This window comes from Eumetopias jubatus, unplaced genomic scaffold (genome assembly GCF_037043125.1).
Source record: "Eumetopias jubatus isolate StellerSeaLion01/CBP00866 unplaced genomic scaffold, mEumJub1_p1.0 scaffold_2, whole genome shotgun sequence".
Taxonomy (NCBI): Eukaryota; Metazoa; Chordata; class Mammalia; order Carnivora; family Otariidae; genus Eumetopias; species Eumetopias jubatus.
The window spans coordinates 63,159,919-63,182,409 of NW_028274808.1; the positions used below are offsets into that span (position 1 = coordinate 63,159,919).

At 42.0% G+C, this 22,491-nt stretch overlaps 1 protein-coding gene across 2 annotated transcripts in view; it reads right to left on the reverse strand.

The window, feature by feature from the left end:
• Positions 1–9,012: 9,012 nt before the first annotated feature.
• CPE (carboxypeptidase E) overlaps positions 9,013–22,491 on the reverse strand; it is a 121,356-nt gene continuing 107,877 nt past the window's right edge. For both annotated transcript variants that reach the window (XM_028104428.2, XM_088019574.1), the window contains exons 6-9: positions 19,714–19,853; positions 14,777–14,876; positions 11,943–12,061; positions 9,013–9,818 (exon numbers count right to left, since the gene is read on the reverse strand). In XM_028104428.2, coding sequence (XP_027960229.1) covers positions 9,720–9,818; positions 11,943–12,061; positions 14,777–14,876; positions 19,714–19,853 — 458 coding nt within the window. In that variant the 3' untranslated portion in view covers positions 9,013–9,719. The remainder of the gene's footprint in view (positions 9,819–11,942; positions 12,062–14,776; positions 14,877–19,713; positions 19,854–22,491) is intronic.

Consider the following 22,491-nt stretch of genomic DNA (forward strand, 5'->3'; position numbering starts at 1 on the left):
CAAACAATGAATCATGGAACACTACATCAAAAAAATTAATTAATTAATTATTCTTTAAAAAAAGAAGTGGGCATTTTAGCCTGAGATTCTTTTTTTGTTTTGTTTTGTTTTGTTTGTTTTTAATTTTATTTTGTTATGTTATGTTAGTCACCATACAATACATCATTAGTTTTTGATGTAGTGATCCACGATCCATTGTTTTCATATAACACCCAGTGCTCCATGCTGTATGTGCCCTCTTTGATACCCATCACCAGGCTAACCCATCCCCCACCCCCCTCCCCTCTAGAACCCTCAGTTTGTTTCTCAGAGTCCATAGTCTCTCATGGTTCGTCTCCCCCTCCAATTTCCCTCCCTTCTTAGCCTGAGGTTCTTAAAAATGAAAATGAGGCAGGTTTGTTGAATACAGAGTAGACAAAGGCAGAAGCGGCACCATCTGCCTACCTGTCTCTTCTCCCACATCTCCGGTTCCAGGACAGGATCCCCTCGGAGTTCTGGTACCCCTCAACCACCGGTGGACGTGGCTGATACTGAATGAGGTGCTGACGGCTCCTGGGCACAGCTGGCTAGAGAGGTAGAGACAGGGATGGAGAGGAAGAGGATGGAGGAGGGGCGAGGCGGGGGCGGGGGGGGGAGAGAGAGAGAGAGAGAGAGGGAGAGGCTGAGATAGGTCCTGTATCAGAAGACTATGGTGGGAGTCAGAGCAGCCTCCTATAGTTCAGATGTGACCCCAGCTGCAGCATCCCTGCCCCCCGCCCCACTCCCTCTTGCCCCGGCTCCTCTGCCCCATTATCAGCACTAGTGCTCACCGGCCCTCTGACTCAGAGGCTTCGGTGCATTCCTCAGACTCACTCTGTGAGGGTGTGGCGGTGCAGAGAGTAGGACATCTAAGGACTTGAGCGCTCGTCTTGCTCAGGGAGTCAACATTATCAACACCTGAGAGTCATCACATTTTATTGCCAGATCTTGCTGGCCAGTTCAAAGCTATTTCTGAGCATGGCACATTTTAATCGCAACCTAAAGATTTCTGTGTGCCTTCCATTTTGACCTTCCCTTATATTCTATAGGAAATTTCCTAGTCACAGACTTACGAAATTAGCAGGAAAAGAACTTTAATAAATACCTAAATAGCAATGGGACCGCCCTCTAATTCCGTATGGGGAGACCGCGGTTCTCAGAGGCGCCCGCTCCCTGAGCCTGTCGCTCGACAAGCTGCAGCTGCTTCTCCGGTGGACGAGCCGAGTCCAGGGCTCTGTGTCTCCGCCACACCGCCTGCTTTTCTGAGTCCATCCTTCCCAGTGGTCAACGAGTCTGCGTGCAGTTTCTCCTATCTGTCCATAGTGAAGGAAGCAACCTAGCTCTTCAAGGAGTTTCTGCGTCATGCAGGAGACCTGGTTTCAGATAAGCCAGGACAGACTCCAGAATTAGGATCTGGGCTCTTGGGGTCAGGGCCAGGGTCGGGGGAGTTAGTTATATGGTAATGGAGAGGGCCAAGAGGGTTTCTCTAGAAGGCAAGCTGCCCTGGGAAGGGCTGAGGCTAAGGAAGGCCCTTTCGGAGGAAGGCCCCTTCCAGAGGAAGGCCCCTTCCAGAGGGAAGGCTTACAGGAAGGAGGAGGAAGAAGACAGTCTAGGCATCTTGCCCTCAGAGGTTTCCTGGCTAAATGCAGTCGTGACTCTCAGAGGTCCAGAAGGCAGAGGGAGAGAGAGAGCAAAGGAGGAAGGATAGGGGAGGCAGAGGAGAAGGAAAGTCAACAGGCAAAGGGAAATTATGGAAGCTTACGACAGAGAAAATGTATCTGGGAGACAGAAGATCAGGAAAACAGAAAAGTAGAAATGCGAGAGAAATGGGCACCATATTTTAGGTTGCAAAAACTCAAAAGTGATCCTGGGTTTGAAGGTGAGTCCTAAGTGGGAAAAAAAAAATACTTTCTGCCGTTCTATTTTTTATTTGTTTGTTGAGCTACCGTCCCAAGAGATCTGTCGTGACGAGCACGCTATCCAAGCACCTAAGTAGGCCACGCACAGCTTCTGTGGAGGGGTGGTTCACAACTGCCCCAGTTACGAAGGCCGAGCCCCATGCTGTGATTGCCCAGGGCCGTATTCTCGCTGCTGCGTGGGTGAATAAGAGGAAGAGGAGATAACACCACCAAGTTTGTGCGGGCACGAGCCCGCAGGCCTGTTCAACTTGGCAAAGAACTCAACCAAAAATCCAGCATCTAATCCCTCTTTTCACGTCTGCCTGTCAGTTCTGCGGATCTGTCGGCGCCTCCCACGGATTGACAGCACGTATGGCGATCGGGACCCTGAGGTGTGCACAGAAAGCTGGCGTTTTCTTACTTTAATTACACACATACTTGGCTTTGAAATACCTCTGTGTATTTAACGCGTAAGAAAATATATTTTAGGCTTAAAGCGAAGAATGCTGCACCACCCACCGCTTTAATCTTCCCTCACCAGACCCCAAATCCCACAGCAGTGGTTCATGCAGCCAGAGAAGCCGAGGCAACAAATTTATGAAGCTCTGGTTAGACTCACTGCGATTTTCTCACCATCTTGCTCTTCAACTCTAAGGTTTAAAATAAACACCAAGGAAAAGCTGCCGCGAAATTTCTGGAGCAAAGGGTAGCTGTAGGCAAGTGACTGTGGCTGGCTGCTTCGAGATTGTTGCATTGCAAGGGCAGGGAAGGGAAGTGCACCTGGTAGTGTCAGGCCTGATTTTTTTTTAGGAATTTCTAGAATAAATATTAGTGTAAATGTGGGTAAGAAGAAATAGCAGTTTTAGCCAGAGGGTTCACTGAAAAAAATTGTAAGTCATGTAATCAGGACAATCAGAAGAATGTATTATTATGATATTCAAATTCATGAAACTTGGCTAATCAACCCCTGATTCAGCTATTCAAAAAAGTCATTGTATCATTTTCTGGTTTACAGATTTTATACACGTGTTATGCTTGTCTCATAATAATCAACCGTGCTGTCTTAGTAATTCATCAAATATCCTATTCATGCGTCAGTTTTCTTAGGTCTATGAGTAGGATTCCAGCCAGATCAACTTGAAGACCCAGAGCCAGTAAGTTTATTTTGAAGAACTGTACAGAAAAAAAGTAGGAGAAAAAGATTGTATTTCTTCCTGTTTTATAGCAACTGCCATAGGTAAATGGGTGAGTGTTTATAAAGTTTACAGAGTAACAGCACAGGGTTATTCATGTTGATGTCTTCATGACGTGTTTTCTTCCCGCTACATTTCTAACCGTGTCAGGTTGCTTGCTATTGACAAGGCTCTGGTTTTATTTCTAGGTTAATGTTGGAACATCTTAGTTCAAGTGTATGCTGCCCACCTGCCCCTGTGCTCCCTCCTCTTTGAGCATGCATTCATTCCTCCAGCAAGGACCTGCAGATAGACGTGCACATCCAATCACCCAGAACTTCCGGGCAGTCTCTCCATCTTCCGTCACTGCATCACCAGATGGATGCCTGGGTGATAACATTTGAGAAACACTAAGTTTTCACACTGCAAGTTGGACACTAACCTCACAAATCCTGAAGTATAAATTCATTATGGTTTTATCTTTCTCATTGTATCATCTGAACTTCATATTCCTGATTAAACACAGCAGTGAGTAGAAACAATACAAATAATTTTTCAAAATCATTTTTCAGTTAATCAAACACACGACTAGAGTTGATACTAACATTATAGCTAAAGAATACCCTATTGCAGGAGGTCCAACCAGTTTTATGCCTCTTTATTTCTGCTCTCGACTGAATACCATCAGCAGACTCGGGTGAACTGCGGGTGCCGAGACCAATCTTGATCTAACACAGGCATATTTATGTCTTATCTACGCCCTTATATTACACCATCACTCTTATAAAAACTTGGTTTTCACCTCATTTCCAAGCACTGGTCCCACCTGTGGGTCTTCTACCTGGGTTTCTTCCATGGTCCCAGTTTCCAAGTAGCAAATCTCATAACTTAATCTTGCAACAATAGTAATAGTAATAAAAATAACCACACATTTCTTTAAGATTTATTTATTTGAGAGAGAGAGCGAGAAAGAGAGACAGAGTGGGGGAAGGGGCAGAGGGAAAGAATCTATCAAGCAGACTCTCTGCTGAGCGTGGAACCCAACATGGGGCTGGATCCCGCAACCCATGAGATCCTGACCTGAGCCGAAACCAAGAGTTGGATGTTCAACTGATTGAGCCACTTAGGCGCCCCTAACCACACTTTTGTGAATAATAATAATGTGTTGTCACGTAATAGTAATTATATTTTTGAGCACTTGCTACATGCCAGGCAGTTTTCTAAGTGCTTTACATATATTAATTAATTTAATATGTGCACCGCAGGCCCCTTCTTGCCAGGATTACAGACTGGCTTATAGACTAACCAGGAACCCCTGACCAGGAGCAGAAGCCTCACTATCGACGGATAGCCTCCTTGAAGCTAAGGGCCTGTGTCCCTTAATTTATTCCTTTATTAAAGCATCGTATTCATCAATTTTCTATCTGATTTCAGGAACCCTAATACTTCATTTTATACCCCCCCGCTCCACCTCTGCAACCAGAACCTGCTCTGGTCAGCTCCTCAGGAATCTCTGCCCCCATGGAGGAAGTGAGAGACAAGGAGGCAGTTATAATGCTTCATCCTCCTCTCTACCTGCCCTGTTCTGCTGTAGGTTAGTGGCCATGCCTGGTAAATCCTGCAGTGTGTCTCTTTGCAGCATTAATTTGTGGTCAAGCATAGTATCTGTGCCAAACAACACCAGGTCCACTGGGAACGGGATCACACTAACTGGGTTCATAGTAATCCCTCCTAGCAAGAAGCTATAAAACAGGAGCTTGTTATATTTACTTGCAGGATGTTTTAAAATTATCTTTAAAGGGTAGGTAATAAATCCTGCCCAGAAACCCCAACGATAGTGATCAGCATATGTGAAGTAGTCAAAGGAATATAAAACAAAGATATGTTTAATCAAGAATGCGACCCTTGGGACACCTGGGTGGCTCAGTCAGTTAAGCATCTGCCTTCGGCTCAGGTCATGATCCCAGGGTCCTGGGTTCGAGTCTCAAATCAGGCTCCTTGCTCAGCCGGGAGCCTGCTTCTCCCTGTGCCTGCCACTCCCCCTGCTTGTGTGCTCTCTCTCTCTCTCTGACAAATAAATTTTATAAAAATCTTAAAAAAAAAAAGAATACAACCCTTTCTGGATCATGCTAAAGAAGTGAGGTAAGGTAAAAACAGATAGACTTGAGGCAAGACAGACATGAGTTTTACTCTTGGTCTGCCACTTACCACTTACTCTTAGCTCTGTGAGGTAAGGAATTTAACATAAATTCTGAATCCGTTTCTTCATCTGTTAAACAGGAATGCTGCAACACTTCCTATCTCACAGTTTCATGGTGGGGTTTCAAAATACTACGTTTCATTCAAATGCCCAGCACAAAGTGTGGCACAAGATATATGCTTGATAATGGTGGTGAGTACCATGGTAACGGCCGTGGCCATAGACCATGGAGATGTGCTATTTTAATCTCTGGTCGAGATCACAGAATGAGCATTTAGTAATTGCTGAATGAATCCTCAAAGGAAAAGAATGGAGAAAGGAAAAGGAGGGAAAAGTTTAAAAAAAAAAAGAGCTAAGATAGGTTAAAAATTAGGAGTAGAAGAAAGTACAGCAACCTATAAAACTAGCCTTGTGGCCCCTGGCATCGTGAAAATTTCCAATAGGGTGATTTTTCTTTCCTGAGCCATTACAGACCATATTCACTGATGACTCAACCCAGGTAAGCCACATCTTTGCCCTGTTTTTAAAACTGATTCTCAGGGAATTTTGCAATGATTTAAATTAATCACATAAGACTAAAGTTATGAACTACACTAGAAACCCAGGTTATAATTGAATTGATTCACTGGCTGACTCTCTGGTAGAAAGAAACAAAGGGTACAGAATCAGAGCATTTGTAAGTACCTAGAATGATGTTTACCTAAGAACAGCAAAACCAGGATGGAGTATAAGAGAGTACATTCTATCTTGACATTTCTGAGACAGAACCTCCAAATGCTGTCCAGTTCTATCCACAGAATTCCTCATGAGAGTTTTGAAAAGAGAAGTTGAGTCATACGTTGGAACAAATGATGATTTTTTAGCCTCCCACAACACCAAATCATGGAAAGATTTCAGATCCTGTGCAAATAAAATATGAATATCAAAGTTCATGGTTCCCTTTCTACAAGTAACGTTTATCTTTGTTTATGTAAAGAATTGAAAATCAAAATGTGAGTGGAGATTAGCTTTCATAATAATGTGTCTAATTTTCACTGTCAATGAGGGGGGGAAAAAAAAGCCAAGTTTAAAATGTGTTCATTATTTCATGAAAATCAACTCCCCAGTCCCCTCCCTTTCTGATTTTTGTTACCTACAACAATTTAGCCCTGTTGTTCATAACACAGACTTGTTTAATCTTCAACCCTCAGATCCTCCACTCTCTTGCCTGCTCTAACATTTACTTTCAAACCAAATGAAAAACTTTAATGCACAGTTTTCATTTATGCTAAGTTTATATGAGGCAACAATGTGACATGAAACCTCCAAAAAATGTCAGTCCATCTTAGATTGTATTAAGAGAAGTGCGATATTCAAAATGAGAGAGGGACTGGTCCCACTTGACCTTTGGGGAAAAAAACGACAACACCTGAAGTATTATACCTTTTGAAGATTCAACATATAATATCCATTTCTTCCATTCTTGAGCTCAGGACCAGCTGAAAAGTAAAACATGGGAACCAGAAGACAGAAGTTAAACTGTCAGCTTTATTATTGATAAACTAATTGGAGAAAGTGACATTAGATCTGCGATGCAAAGAGTCTGTTAATATTCTAGGCCCACAAGTTCTTCCTCTGTCCCCACACATACACCCAGAGTCTACCTCGGTACCCCAGGGAGAGTCTGGAGCTGCCTCTGCCTAGGGTAGAGAAGAAAGGGAAAGAGGAAGCTTACAGTCCGTTGACAGATTTGTCCCACCCCATTAGATCAGCTCCCCTGTCATCACCTAACAATTAAGTGACTGACTTCTCTGTAGGAAGGAGTCAGTGAGAAACAGGACTAGAGGCCAGGAGTTTTACTCCAGTGGAAGTCTTTGAACACAGAAACACTGACCTGGAGGAATTTCCCTCCCAACAGCACTCAATTCTAGACACTTCATTTGATAAAATCAGACCATGTTGAGAGCAGGACCAGGAAAGTGGGGACCTTTGAAACCCTGCATCATGACAAATGGATGCAAGGGCAAGACTACATGGAATTAACACCTGTCTTCCAGTAGTTGCATAAGTAGCCAACTTGATCTGTATAGCCTTGTGGCAGAGAGATAGTCTACTTGCGCCTCCATATTTCCTGCATCCTGCTCAGTTAGGCAAACCCATATGACTAGTCCTGGCCAACAGATTGTGAGAAGAACGGACAAGTGTCATTCGCAGGCTAAGTATAAAAGGTTCATTCTTGATTATTCAGTCTCTCCTTCAGTTCCCTGCAATGACCAAGGGAGGTCCCACATTCCAAATGGTACACCTCCATCCACCTACGTCCTGAATAAATGACAGAGAAGGAGTTCAAGAGCACCATGTCATGGCCTTGCAGAATGAGAACAGGAAGCACTTTCCACAGTCCAGAATCAATTCTGGAACCAGGACCATTCTCCATCCCCAAAAGAGGAGGCCTATAGAATATCCACTTCCCAAGATTTCAGAATTGCTGCAGACCAGTGAATACTGTGCACCTCTTATTTCTCACCATTCTGAGGAGTGTTTACTGACATTATATTGACCCTATTCTGTTGTATGTTGGGTGAGAAAGATGTATATAAACTGTCTTTTTGGTTTGTAGATTTGGGGAGCAAGAGAGGTCACATTCTGATCTGATATAGAGGCCATTGTGGGGTCACTCAAAAATCCCAGACTTGAGGCTCAAAGCCTTGATTTAAGTTGCCTCACTTGTGGAGGGGTCAAGTGAATTCTCTATTTGGAAAAAAGGTAGCAAACCTATGTTGGCAGCCAGAAGGGAGAACTATAATAGTGACAGTGTTGTTCACCAAAGATGGTGATTCAAAAGAGCTGTGTGACTAGCCCTGGGCAATGAGCCATGTACAGAAGTGACTTCAGGTATGTCTTACAGATATCTGAGTCAAAAATACACTTTTCTTGTGCTTAAGCCATAATGGGGGTTTGGTATTACAACAGTTAACATTACATTAACAAAAACCTATACCTGCATATTGATCAACCATACCATCATCACCACCACCACCACCACCACACACACATGCATGCACGCATGCACTCACACACCCCTACACTCAGTCACTGTACTGCCCATACCTGCTCCTATTTTAGGCATGGGCTTACATGCATTGAGAGGCTATTTCTGAGTCCCCTCAGCCAGTCCAATTCAAGTTTCTCTGTCATTCTCTTTTTCTGAACACCCTATTCTTTCCTACCATTTTACTCATGATAGATAATTACATACTCATTTCTGTGTAATTTATTTAAAGTCTATGTCCACAACTGATCCATAAAATCCATGGAGTCAGAACCTTTTGTCCACCAATAACACGCACAGAGTCTGCACTATGCTTGGCAAACAGCAGTCACTGGATAAATTTTAAAATGGCAAAGATAGCGGTACCTGGTTGGCTCAGTCAGTTAAGGGGCTGACTTTGGCTTACATTGTGATCTCGTGGTCTGGGAATCGAGCCCCATGTCAGGCTCCCTGCTCGGTGGGAAGTCTGCTTCTCCCTCTCCCTCTGCTGCTCCCCCAGCTCATGCATGTGCTCGCTCGCTCTCTTGCTCTCTCTCTCAATAAATAAATACAATCTTAATTAACTAATTAATTTTAAAATGGCGAGGATTAACAAGTGAGAGGGCATTACAGGAAATACACTTTTCATCACAAGACCACAACTCTAGACCAAAAATCATAGAGAATTAAAATAAAATAAAGACCATGGGGATATATATTTTTTTACCTTTATTCGTTCAGAATGCAATTCTAGACCAATCTACAACCAAGAGAAAACCCTTAAACTTTTAAGTGGCGTTAACAGGCTGAATAATATAACAGTAGAGCCCCCATATGTACAAGCAAGAAGTCGATTTCCATTCCCATCATAAAACCTCTTTCTAAACATTTACATTTCCTTCCCATCCAAAAAAATGCATTAACATGATCATGCTTATATAGCTATTCAGCACAAGACAAATGACAATTTATACTGAACTATTGAAGTCTTGCAGTATAGTGCTCACAATTCCACGCTGTAGCTGTTGACCTTTTCAGTGCATTCACCATGTGGCATTGTCACCAATTACATTAAAAGCACTTCATTAATTTTTAAAGGCTAGAATCACTCAAAAAGTTTCTGTATCATAAATAACGTGGAATATTGCATTTAAGTCTAAAATGGCAAGATCACTTATACCTTTTCTACAGTCCTCCATGTAATATGTGTAGCAAAATGAATGTTATATGAGAAGAAACAGACCAAGTTCTTATATTTTTACCTAAAAGTCTAGTTATTTATTTTAAGTAGTGTCTATTGATACTTAAATGATTACAAAATAAATCAGTGTTAAATATTGCACAAAATCTAAAGGAAAATGGCCACGTTACATCATACTATATTGTATAGATGATTAAAAGCAGCTAATTAGAAGCTTTTTTTAAAAATTTAAAGTTTCTGACATCATTTTCCACCATTCCATCAATTCTTCCTTTTCCTCTTCTTTCCTTTCAGAAAATGACTCCAGTTCAAAATCAACCTAAAGGAGAAAATCAAGAATATATTGTTACCAAACTGCATGTGTATCTTTAAAAGCTAAAATTTTAAAAATGAGCGCAGTTCTAGAGCTTATAGAATAAGCTCAGTATAGCCACCTGAATTAAAGTATATCCTAAAAATCTCTTGTGATAAACAAAAGATATTTTCAGAGGAAAAAAAAAACAATCAAAAGCCACTATGTGTGAAATGTGCTTTGATCTTATAGTCTTGCAGGATTATTTAAAAGCAGATTATTTAAAGTCAATCAGAGAAAGACATGTATCATATGACTTCACTGATAGGAGGAATTCTTAATCTCAGGAAACAAACTGAGGGTTGCTGGAGTGGTGGGGGTGGGAGGGATGGGGTGGCTGGGTGATAGACATTGGGGAGGGTATGTGCTATAGTGAGCACTGTGCATTGTGCAAGACTGTTCAATCACAAATCTGTACCTCTGAAACAAATAATGCAACATATGTTAAGAAAAAAGAAAAAGAAGAAGCTAGCAGGAGGGGAAGAATGAAGGGGGGGAATCGGAGGGGGAGACGAACCATGAGAGACGATGGACTCTGAAAAACAAACTGAGGTTCTAGAGGGGAGGGGGTGGGGGGGGTAGGTTAGCCTGGTGATGGGTATTAAAGAGGGCACGTTCTGCATGGAGCACTGGGTGTTATGCACAAACAATGAATCATGGAACACTACATCAAAAACTAATGATGTCATGTATGGTGATTAACATAACAATAAAAAAGTTTTTAAAAAGCAGTTTGTTTAAAGGCAGCTTGTTTAAAGACAATCTTTCCCTGCCAATAAGAAGATGTAATTTATAATTAATTTTTTTCCTTTGAGTATTCACTGAGTGTCTATAAGCCTTGAATTTTCTCCTAATAGCTGGGAAAATATGGCAGAATGTAGTTCAGTGTCCTGGTGTCCCAAACCACAGGTTCTGTTTTCCAGAATCTTGGTTCTGCTAAGGAAACTGATGGAAACATATACATCTCCAAACCACTACAGAGGCCAGTGGCCCAGGAACTCAACTCTGTGTGAACTGGGAGTTCTCAGTAGGTCTATGGAAATCCATGCACTTCGGCATAAAAGGCTATTCAAAATCTGTACTTCCCAACTTCAGTCCTCCTCGGGCCCTTTAGGTACCCCTGCTCTCATTGCAAAGAGAAATAAGAGTTCCTCGATCTGGCCACTTAATTAGGCCCCTAGTTATTTAGGAATATAACACTCACTACCTCCTTGAAGTAACACTGGCCAGAAAGGCTAAGATCAAATAATTGAACATTTAACAACCTGTTTCTGGGGCTACTTTTTCCTAGGTTTCACTTGCCCAAATTTACCTCCTGATTTTAAAACACATACAGTCTAATGTACACATACATGCAATGAAAACCAAAGCACTAGTTAAAAATTCAAGATATTCTGTCTGCAAAACTAAGCACTTATACTTCAAACTTTGAGGCATGCACAAAAATGCAGTAAATTCTTTTTAAGTAAGCCTTTCAATTGGAAATCCTGCAGGCCATTCCCTGGTTGCAAAAATGTAATGCAAAGATTGTAGAATGCAGTAGAATCCTGCTGCAAGAGAAGTTTTGGTCTCATCACCATCACCTTCTTAGCGAAATAAGTGGTACCTACTTAAATAAGATGCACTTTTTGATAGCTCTTAGCAAGGGGTCTTTCTCATAATATGCACTTAATAAATATTTGGTTAATGCCTAAGATCACCCGACAGGCATAATTAATTTTTCCAAATACTCACTGAGTATTGTACTAGATGCTAGAAATACAAAGATAAATGGAACAGAAATCTCATTTTAGATTGAAATCAATGCGGCAAATAAAAGTTTAATTTTTTTAAGTTGTATTTATTTTCTTGTGGATGTCTTCAAAAACTGAGAAACGATAAGGGAGCTTCACACTGAGTGGTATAAAATCAACCAGGGAGCCCTTCGTCAAGTCAGCTGACTTTGCTAGGCCTCAGTTTTCTCATCTGTTAAATGGAGGTAATAGCAGTAACTACCTCAAGAGGGTTATTATGAAGACTAAATATAAATCATTTGAATATCTGTGACACAGATGAAATGCTCAATAAATCTTAGCAATTACGATTTCTTACCCCAACAGCAGGGCTATAAGGAACTGCTACTTTCTTTGTTATTGCCAGATAGCCCGGAGCGGAGGCTGTGAGTTTATAGTTTCCAGGTGCAAGCAATCTCCAGTAATCACCATCCTTTGCTGTAGTGAAACAAAATATCAAATCACATAATTATGCCATTTTAGGAATACCTAGTATACCTCAGTTCAACTTCTTTGATTCCCTCTTTTTAAAGTAGATGTTTATGGAATTTGATAAAACTCCACTGAAATGAGTGTTACACTCTCTTAGAGGAAGAAATTTCTAATAGCAATTTTACAGATATTAATGTCAAATTGTCAATAAATCTTCTAAGATAATGGATTCTCATAATCATGTCAGGAGTGACACAGGTAAAAAGATATATAAAGCCCCCAATCATGGTGTCAGAGCATCTGGTGCTGTCTTTTGATTCTGGCCAACTATCTTGCCATGAAGACCTGATGGGCTGAGTCTAATCAGTGCTTCACAAAGTGTGACCCAAGACAGCCTCACTGGAAACCCTAAGGCACTAGCTAGAAATTTCTATTTCTGAAGATTCAGAATAGGTTGGTCTGAAGTGCTGGTCTGGAGGGACTGCATTTTCAACAAATTCTCTGGAGAATTCCTAAGCAGAGGTAAGGCTCATATGCCTTCTCACCCCACATGTCCACAGCTCCCTCCTCATCTCGGTTAGGATCCCTGGCCACCCCTATATAATCAGTCTCATGCATGTGCCTTCAACTCATCTGCTTTTGCCTCTTGGTTATACATGCCTGGCAAGCCACCAACCCTGGATCATTTCTGGCTCTCCACCTGTCCCCATGGAGCTGGGGAAAACACACTGCCTTGCTCATCAGTCTCTGACTCATATACACCCACCTAACCTCGGGCATGGAACTGCCCTGTCTTCCTTCTAGTCCCTTCCTCCCTGGTCCTTCCACGCTCTCATCTTCCTAGATCAGTGAACATCAATCACTTGAGAAACTTGGTACAGTGCAAATTCTAGTTCGCTAGCCCTAGGGTGAGGCCTAAGATTCTGCATTCCTAACCAGCTCCAGGGCAGTGCTGAATTCAGCTGCTGGGCGGGGCACACTTTGAGTAGCCAGGCCCCAGTGAACATTGCACACTTTCTCCTTTTTCCTAACACCCCTGACACATCCTCTTCATCCTCACTCTCAGTTGATGCTTTCCATCTTACTTCACTGTGAAAATAAAACCAGAAAAAAGAAAAGCCCCCGTGACCATCTCTTCCAATCTTCCTCTGACTCCCACATCTCCTTTCAGGTGGTGCATCACTGATCGCCTTTGCTTTATAGCAAAATATCTGAAGAGATTTGTCAATACTCTATTTCTAACGTCTCTCCTATTCTCTCTTAGACCCTCCAATGAGGCTCCCACCGGCCCGTGAAAACGGATTCTATAGGGATTCTCCACACTGGTTCATTCACAAGGTTCATCCTACTTGGCACTCCTGATCACTCCCTCTTTCTTGAAACACTTCCGGGTTTCCAGGACAATGCATTCAGTTCCCTCTCTACCTCGGGCTCCATTCCTCCTTCCTACCCTGCCCTCGAAAAGATCTCAGATTTCATTCTTTTCTACCTGTATGTATTTCCTATGTTAGATTTTCCTAAAATGCCTGCATCATGGAATGCAGAAAAAATTGCATCTCTCTGGCACTCAGGTTAACAGACAGAAGAGGCTCCATGTGGCCAGAGGGGACCAAGGCCTGGGTGCCCTCTCTGAGCTCCCCGAGGGCTAAGGGAGCAATGTCTTGGCACAGATTCTGGTATATTGGTTGGCAAGATGTGCTGGCATTAGTGGGGTGTTGATAAATATTTGTTGAATAGATAAATAAATGGAACTTTAGGGGGGCATGTTAAGGATTTTTAAAAATACCCAAGTTAGAAATAAGGAGGTTGAGAAAGAGGTGATGGTAGAGAGTAAGAAATAAGGTAAATGTTCATTAATTATAAGGCCTGGAAATATGTGAATAGTTCATAACTAAAAATATATTGTTGTTGAAAAGACCCCAACAAATGACAGTTAAAACTAAAATGAGCTGGATAAATGTTGATTAACAGGAGTATGTAGGTTTGCCAGGAAAATACATCCTTGTCCCCAAACAGGGAAAACTGAAATGGGGTTTTGAAGTTAGAAATTACTAACAACCACCTCAAAGCTGTTAACATCTTGTTTGACCCTAAGTAAGTCTGCATTTATCGTACAGATTAAATGAAGAAATGTGTGAGAAATCCTAGACACACAATACACTGGCATTTTTCTTTCCTATTCTTTCCACTCTCTCCTGAGGTCCTCCAATTAACAGCTTGTCAGCACTTCAGAGTGATCAGAAAGATGCTGATACTTCCACCTCCAGCGAGTTCATTTGCTTTTGCCTCAAGAACTACACGAACGTGATGGAATGAGCACTGGGTGTTGTATGCAACCGATGAATCACTGAACTCTACCTCTAAAACTAATAATACACTATATTGTTAATTAATTGAACTTAAAATTTTAAAAAAAGGAAACCCCCCCCCAAAAAAAGAACTACACGGAACCTCCAGTGGATGGCACCACCTGTGAGCTCCGGGCTGAGAGAGTGAGGAAAGGGCGCCATCTGCTGCACCCCAAGTTCTAAGCCAGCAACCATCCCGAGTACCTGCCTGACCTGCTCCCAAAAAAGGAAATTTAACTAGATCAAAGCTGGAGGAAAGAGAGGTAAAGGACAGAAGGCATTCAATTGTTTTGCTTAGAATAACGTTAAGAACTCTAACTAGGATAACAAGTAATCATGCTCTGTATTACACTAGAGCCTCGAGAACACCCACCAGATGTAACATCATGGTCTATTCCTTCCACAGAGATGGTTGCATTGGCAATCGGGTTCCCTTGAAGGTCTCGGACAAAGCCTTTAACTCCTCGGTGTATCTGTGAAGGTCAAGAACCAAAAAAATCAAATTAGAAATTATCTAAGAACACGTTTCATGTCAAGAATCTCCTTATTTTCGGGGCGCCTGAGTGGCTCAGTCAGTTAAGCATCTGCCTTTGACTCAGGTCGTGATCCCAGGGTCCTGGGATCTAGCCCCACATTGGGCTCCTTGCTCAGCGGGAAGCCTGTTTCTCCCTCTCCCACTCCCCTGCTTGTGTTCCCTCTCTCGCTGTGTGTCTCTCTCTGTCAAATAAGTAAATAAAAAATCTTTAAAAAAAAATCTCCTTATTTTCGAGCAGAATACTGTAGATCCTCATTGTTTAAGGATCAAAATATGCTCAAATTGTTTTGAACATTCTCTACACTGTTCTTTCTCAAATGGACAAATGGGAAGTAATCCCTTGAAAATTGACATCTCGTTCTGCATCAAAGAAAGACAACAAAGTACCTTCCAAATCACCAAAATAAAACAAACAAGCAAAAAGTCTGTCATATCTGTAAAGTAGATCTGGGCTTAGCATATTTCATCAGTTTCTCCCTCTTACATTTGGTCACCTGTGTATAGACTGTATGACCCCTGCCAGCTAGCAAGAATCACATTCCAGCCCTTTACTCCTTGTTCATGTTGAGTAGAAAGATACACTGTGACTACTCTTGCAGTAAACCCATTAACAATATTCTTTTGGTTGAAAATAAGTGACATGAAAGATCTGTGAACTTCAAAACTGAAGACTGGATTTAGAAAGGAAATGGAAGAGGCGCTATCAAGAATAATGCCCCTGAACTAAGCTGTAGTTGATAACTAATGCAATGCAAACTACAAAAGCAGCTTTTTCCTTCGTTTTTAAACAGAACTCAACTAAGTCAATATGTGTTTCAAGTGACAGAGAGTCACTTCAGGTTCCTGAGAAAGTGCTGCTTCTGGAAATACCAAATGGTGATTCATTAAGCTTAATTACTTAACAGAAGATGCCTAAACTTCCCAGAGGCTCAGCTTGCTCCTCACTCCATCTAGCCCTAGAAAGCGAATTTTCTTTTGCTCCTGAGGATACTGAAATATTTCCTACAGAAGGTATAATAAGTTTCAGGTCTGCCTTTGTCATCAGAGAATAAATCTGGCAGTAGTATAATGTTTTATCAAAGAGATGCCCTGGGTTATCAATCAACAAATCTTTTGGCATTTGCTATTTTTTAAAAAAAAGTACAGAATCTCTAAAACCCTACAAAAATTACATGTAATTCATGGAACACTACAACCAAAACTAATGATGTAATGCATGGTGATTAACATAACAATTAAAAAATTAAAAAATTACATGTATTTCCTTCCTCTAAAGGCAATTTGGAGATCCGAAAAAATTTAGAGAAAAGGAAGAGAGATACACAGCAGAAAATCAGAGGAAAAATACAAACTTTAAATTTCTTAATATGAGGGTTCTTCAAGGAAATTTAGAAGGCTTGTAAACAAGCCATTATTTACCCACATGTACTTTATGCTCACTGAGGCACTATAATCCTGGTATTATCAATATTATAAACCTTAGAGAAATGAAAGTTTTAAATTTCCTTGCCATTTGAAAATAAGTCAATCACTTCAAAAACACATAGTTCGCCTGCATTAGGCACAAATATACCCAGTTAATATTCATGACTACTTTTTTTCTGCCTCTGCAACCCAAGACTTATAGTATTCCATTTAAGAAATAGTGAAATAAGTAGATATCTGTCTCTGATATGGCAATTTTGGAGCAAACCTCTCTGAAAAATTCCACTGTAGTAATAAATCTCAATGGAAGTGTTATGGGCTCTCACAACTCCACGTGAATGCAGATCAGAAAATGCTGTCATTTTATGGCTTTTGCAAAGGAAATCATAGAAGTTCAAATTTCACTCATGCCTGAAGAAGCTATTTACTACACTTGTCCCTCCTATAATGCTCTCTCCTCAGATTCCAGGACATCAATCAACCAACGCTGGAAAAAAAAAAAAAAAAAAAAAACAGAGCTTCCATTGTTACTAGAACTGTTCATATCACTGACCCTTAAGCCCTCCTGTACGTTAGGTATCAGCCAGAGTTTGTTGAAATGGAGACTCTGGGATCCTACCATGCAGGAAGTGGGATTCAGTGGTGGGCCAGGAAAGTCATTTTTAACAAGAACCTAGGTGATTCTGATGCCGGTGCCCACAAACCATTCTTTGGGAATTTCTTTGGAAATTTTAAGAACTAGACTGTTCCAAAGCTATTGAGAGGCTCTCCACCATAGCAAACTATTTATCTTAATTAACTTTACAATTCCAGTTCCTGCAAACATCCCTTTAAAGCCCTGCAAGGGATTTCCTTTCAACCAATTACAGAATTAGACCTCCTAATCACCTGTTTTCCATGAGTTGTAAACTAGTCCACACTTAGACTTTAGGTCCAGGTGTTCAATTACTAAGCCCCACCGTACTCTGTCCCATTGTCAATAAAATAATTTCAACACAGAACTTCTGGCAGTCTTCACTGACCTGTCATCAGCCTTTGATTCCCTAAACTAAGTGTTCTATGAAGCAAGCTGGATGAGCCCATTGTAAATATCACTCTCACTGCTTCTACATAGCTGGTACCATAACACTGAGGTCCTATCAGGGTGGATCCTATGGGTCTGTGGACAGATCAAATTCTGATTCCAAGTGGCATAAAACAGGACTGTAAGACCTATTCCCTCTTCTTTCCAGCTTATTTCTATATAAATTGATGAGTTGATACATGCCTACTTGCCACCATAAATATAACACATATTCTCCTCTTTCCTAATGGTACACATTTGTGGGTTTTGTATTGTCTTGAGTTTTTTCTTAATAACTAAGACCTAAGCAGCAGCTGAACCTCTTTTTTTAATTAATGAGCAGGACTGGTTTAGGGACCCAGTGTGCTGCCATGGCTTTTTGTAACTAACCTTTATTTTAGCATTTATCATCCTCTTGTGTGATTCGGTACTGACATTTCTGAACTCACTAATATAAAGACTTCTATCCCCAGTGCTTCACAGTGTGCCTAAGACACTAGAGTAGCTGAATAAATTTTTGTTGAAAGAACTATATAAATAGAATGAAAAGCACTGTTATAAAGGAGGCATTATTTGACATCTAAGTGGAGGACTTTTCAAATAGCCCCATCTTACTTCCTCTACCCAAAAAATATATTTATAGCTCTCCTCGAAGGAGATACTATTCGGGGGTTCTTATCAGGGTCGCTCTAGGGTCAGCATGGCTAATTATCGTTAGCTTTTGTTGTAAAAAATACCTTTTTATATTAACATGCAGCAGGATTCCACTGATTGAAAAAATCCTGTGTAATGTAATTTTTAATCTTTGTAATTGGTGGTTCCATTCCATGAGAATCACTTTTAGTAAGGTATTTTTTTTAATTTTTTTTTATTTATTTATTTGAGAGAGAGAGAGAGCACATGAGAGGGGGGAGGGTCAGAGGGAAAGCAGACTCCCCACTGAGCAGGGAGCCCGATGCGGGACTCGATCCCAGAACTCCAGGATCATGACCTGAGCCGAAGGCAGTCGCTTAACCAACTGAGCCACCCAGGTTCCCTTAGTAAGGTATTATGTGGATACCTGAAACGTGTAAAAGAATACTTAAGCTGATTTTACATTTTTTTAAATGCACTGGTTTCCTATGTATATGTTGTCCACATATATGCAAATAGCTTCATGTTTATTTAACATCATTTGTTCATATCGAATTAGTTTTTAAATTAGTCTCGACTGTCTGCTGGCGTGTGAAACTGACATCACTCTACCTGGCTTTGGGTGTAAATAGCCACATACAGAATGGAATTTGAAGACCATCAAGGCACCGCAGGCAAGGATCAGAGTTTAGGTCTGTTTCACCAGCGTGGCCCCTGGTGCCAATGTCAACATAGTATAGAGATGTGGGGTGGGCAGGGGACTGGCCTGAGTTCAATCTCAGTAGGTAAGTTATCTTACTCTTGCAGATAGTGAGATTCCCCCCAAATTCTGTAGAGACCCCACTGGAATGGCTACATAAGTGCCTCTCTAGCACAGATCTAGGCTTGTGTGTCATCAGAGGCAATGTGGCATGGTGATTCTGGAAGGACACAGCCTGGATTCAAATTCTGCCCGAGTGATTTCAGGCAAGCTGTTTGACTTATCTGTGTCTCTGATCCCTCATTTTTAATTCAGGGATGATGATGATGATGACAACGATGATACAACTTCCATCATAGGGTTGTCGTGAGGATTAAATGCATTAATGATTACATGTAAGGCATTCAGAAGAATGCCTGGGAAACAGTAAACACCCAATAAAGGAAAGCTATAGGTATTGTGATTAACTCAGATCCCGCTCATTGGAGGGTGAAACAAGTGGGGCACATGGGGCACAGAATTTAAGAAGGCACTCACACTCAGGTGCTGATCCTATACCTACATGCCCCGGAGAATAAGTGCCTCCTTAGGTTTTAGACCCTAGGCGCCTCACTTACCTCACCCTTGTCATGGTCCTGCCTGGGATGCCCGAAAGGCCCAAGACAATCAGGGAGGAGGGTCCTAGGACTGCCTGGCTTAGAGCAACATGAATGAAGACAGGATGTCACCTCACTTTACCACAAATCTCAGTTTAGTTCTCAGTGAATATTCATGAGCCACAAAACCTATGACAAATGAAAGCCTGTATGGACTACTACCGACATGTTTTCCAAATGCAGCGTCCTCATTCTGAGTCAGATGGACTCCCCTGGACTGGACTCCTCGTAGGAAATGATTGTATGCCAGGTTTAAATGCTCTGAGATCTCCCATTTTATGCTGGAGGTGGTGTTTACCTGCTCGAGGTAGCTAATAAGGGAGTTTTTGTTATCCTCCCAGTAGCTCTTCAGAGTCTCTTCAGGTGGAAACTTTTCACAGCTAAGCTCCACGGTGATCTCGAAACAGTTGCTGCTGAGATAATTGAAGTCTTGCATTCCTGCCAAGGCACCAAATGGAAAGTCAAAATATACATGTGGAGATGAAAACTCCACACAAGCCGTTCTGCTGAATTGGGAGCCAAGCAAAAGATACACCAACTGGTGCATTTTGAGTAGCCTGTGGGAAACCACAAGGAAAATCATCTACCATAAGGGACAGAACAACATAATTGGGAGGCTGTTACTGCCTTAGAGCAGAAACTCTCTTGGATTCTTAAGCAATCACTTAGCTTAATGCATTGCTGTTGTTGGGTGCTAAAGCAGGCATTGACCATGTTCCGCATTGCTGGAATTGGCTTTAAAGAAGATAACAGGGAACAATGACATCAAAATGACAGAAAAGGTGTTTTCTACCATCTTCCTAGAAAAAGAACGCTGATCTTGACAATCACCCATGGAACAGAGTGCCTTTGTGGAAGGCCATGAGTCCAGAGCAGAAGTTCCAGCACACCATTGGAGGGAAAAATCAGAGACTGGATGCACTGAAGAAAGTAAGAGTAATGGTTTGCTTTACTTGCATCACCCCTTCCCTGATGTGACACAGCTCAGTGCCAAGAGAGAACTTTTTGGTCCATGATTTCTCTCATGAGGGAAAGTGAGAACGTGAGTGAGTTGTGCTGGACACAGCTTCTTTCTCATCCCATCCAGAAAACTTAAGTATACTACATGACTGGGGCAGGGAATGGCTGGGAGAACAGTAGCCAAGACTTCCAGAGTGTATCAAAGGGACGTGGATCTTACTAACCATGTCACAGACTCCATCAGGAAGCCTACCCACTAGTCACTGGGGACACCTTACCTGCAGATCCTTTCAACTGGCCCACAGGCACCCCTAACATTCTGCACACCCCATCCACACACCTCACCCTGTGGCCAGCTCCCTCTGCATGCCACTGACAGTAGCAACAGCAAGCCTTTGCAGATGCCTAATGAGCATACACAGAAAGCTGGCCCAACTCTACAGGGCTGAGAGAAATTTGAGCATTTAGCACTGCCCTAGAGAAAGCACACAGGAGGCTATCAGCAATTGGCCTGACCTTGCAGGATCAAAAGAAGGCACACAATTTTAAGAATTCTCCCCCTAAGAAGTAAGGAGGAGGTATTCCATAGAAAAGGTCTGGAAAGCCTCAGAATTCCTAACAGGACTAAGAGAAGTTATTACTCTACCAAAGCCAGTTGGTAAAGACAGAAGAGGTGACCTTCTTCTTCAAATGGGAAGTCAATAACACAAGACTTCAACGAACATGAAAAATCAAGGAAACATGACACCACCAAAGGAACACAATAATTTTCTAGTAACCAACCCCAAAGAAATGGAGATCTGTGATTTTCCCAATAAAAAGTTCAAAATAGTTGTTTTAAGGAAGCTCAGTGACCTACAAGAAAAAACAGAAACACAATTCATGAAATCAGAAAAATTATATATGAGCAAAATGAGTTTAACAGAAAGACATCATAACAAGAACCAAACAGAAGTTCAAGAACTAAACAACAACAACAACAACAAAAATACAAAGAATTAAAAGGAGGAAAATGCAATAGGGAGCATTAACATCAGACTGGATCAAGCAGAAGAAAGAATCAGGAGGCAGATACAGGTCATTTAAAATTATCAAGCCATAGGAAAACCAAGAAAAAAGAATGAAAAAGAGTGAAGAAAGCTTACATGACTACAGGATACCATTAAGAAAACAATCTACAAGGGAGGGGGAATAGATGGCAGAGGAGTAGGGGACCCTATTGCAACCGGTCCCCGGAATTGAGCTGGATATCTACCAGACCACTCTGAACACCCACAAAATCAGCCTGCGATGTAAGAAGATAGATCTGGATATCTACAAACAGAATATCGCAGGCAGTTGGTTTCGAGGTACGAAGCAGGGAGCCATGATTCCACAGGCACATATCAGAGGATAAACGGCAGCGGAAAGGAGCCTAGCTGCCGGGATCCTATACTGCCGGTGAGTGATAGCCTCCAGTGCCGGGGACCGGGCACACACTCGAAGACTGGTAGCGGCGGGGAAAGGACTTTAAGGTAGCCCCTGCATGGAAACCCAGAGCTGCAGGGCCACATGCGCGAACTGGAGGTGGCTGGCGGTTTTAGCAGCCCAAAGAGCAGAGACGTGCCCCGACCTGGAGGCGAGGACTGGGAGCACTGCTGAGGGGTGCACAACCCAGGACCGCTGCAGTTTTAAGCAGTACAGATGGAAACGGAGATAGTGTGGTCTGGAGAGCTCATTGAAGAACAGACTGTGATCTCTCTGCTCTGAGGCAGAGGACTGGAAAGGGTCTTTTCTGCTCTGACTCTTGGAAGAGACATGGAAAGCCACCAGGGAAAGCCACCAGAGAAAAAAAGCCCCCCAAAAACGGTTTTCACTGAGCCCATCCCCCACCACAGGGGGCAGGGCAAATCTGCCCAAACAGGGTTCCCTGAGTAACAGCACTGTAGGCCCCTCCCCCATGAGACAGGCTGGGAAAACAAGAGGCCAGCAACCCTAAGGTCCCTAGAAAATAGGTGCATCTTGCTTGGGTTGTGGTCAATAATTTGGACTCTGTACTTTCCCTCAACCACCCCTCAACAGAATGACTAGGAGGAGGAACCCACAAAATAGGAAAGACTCAGAGACTCTGGCTTAT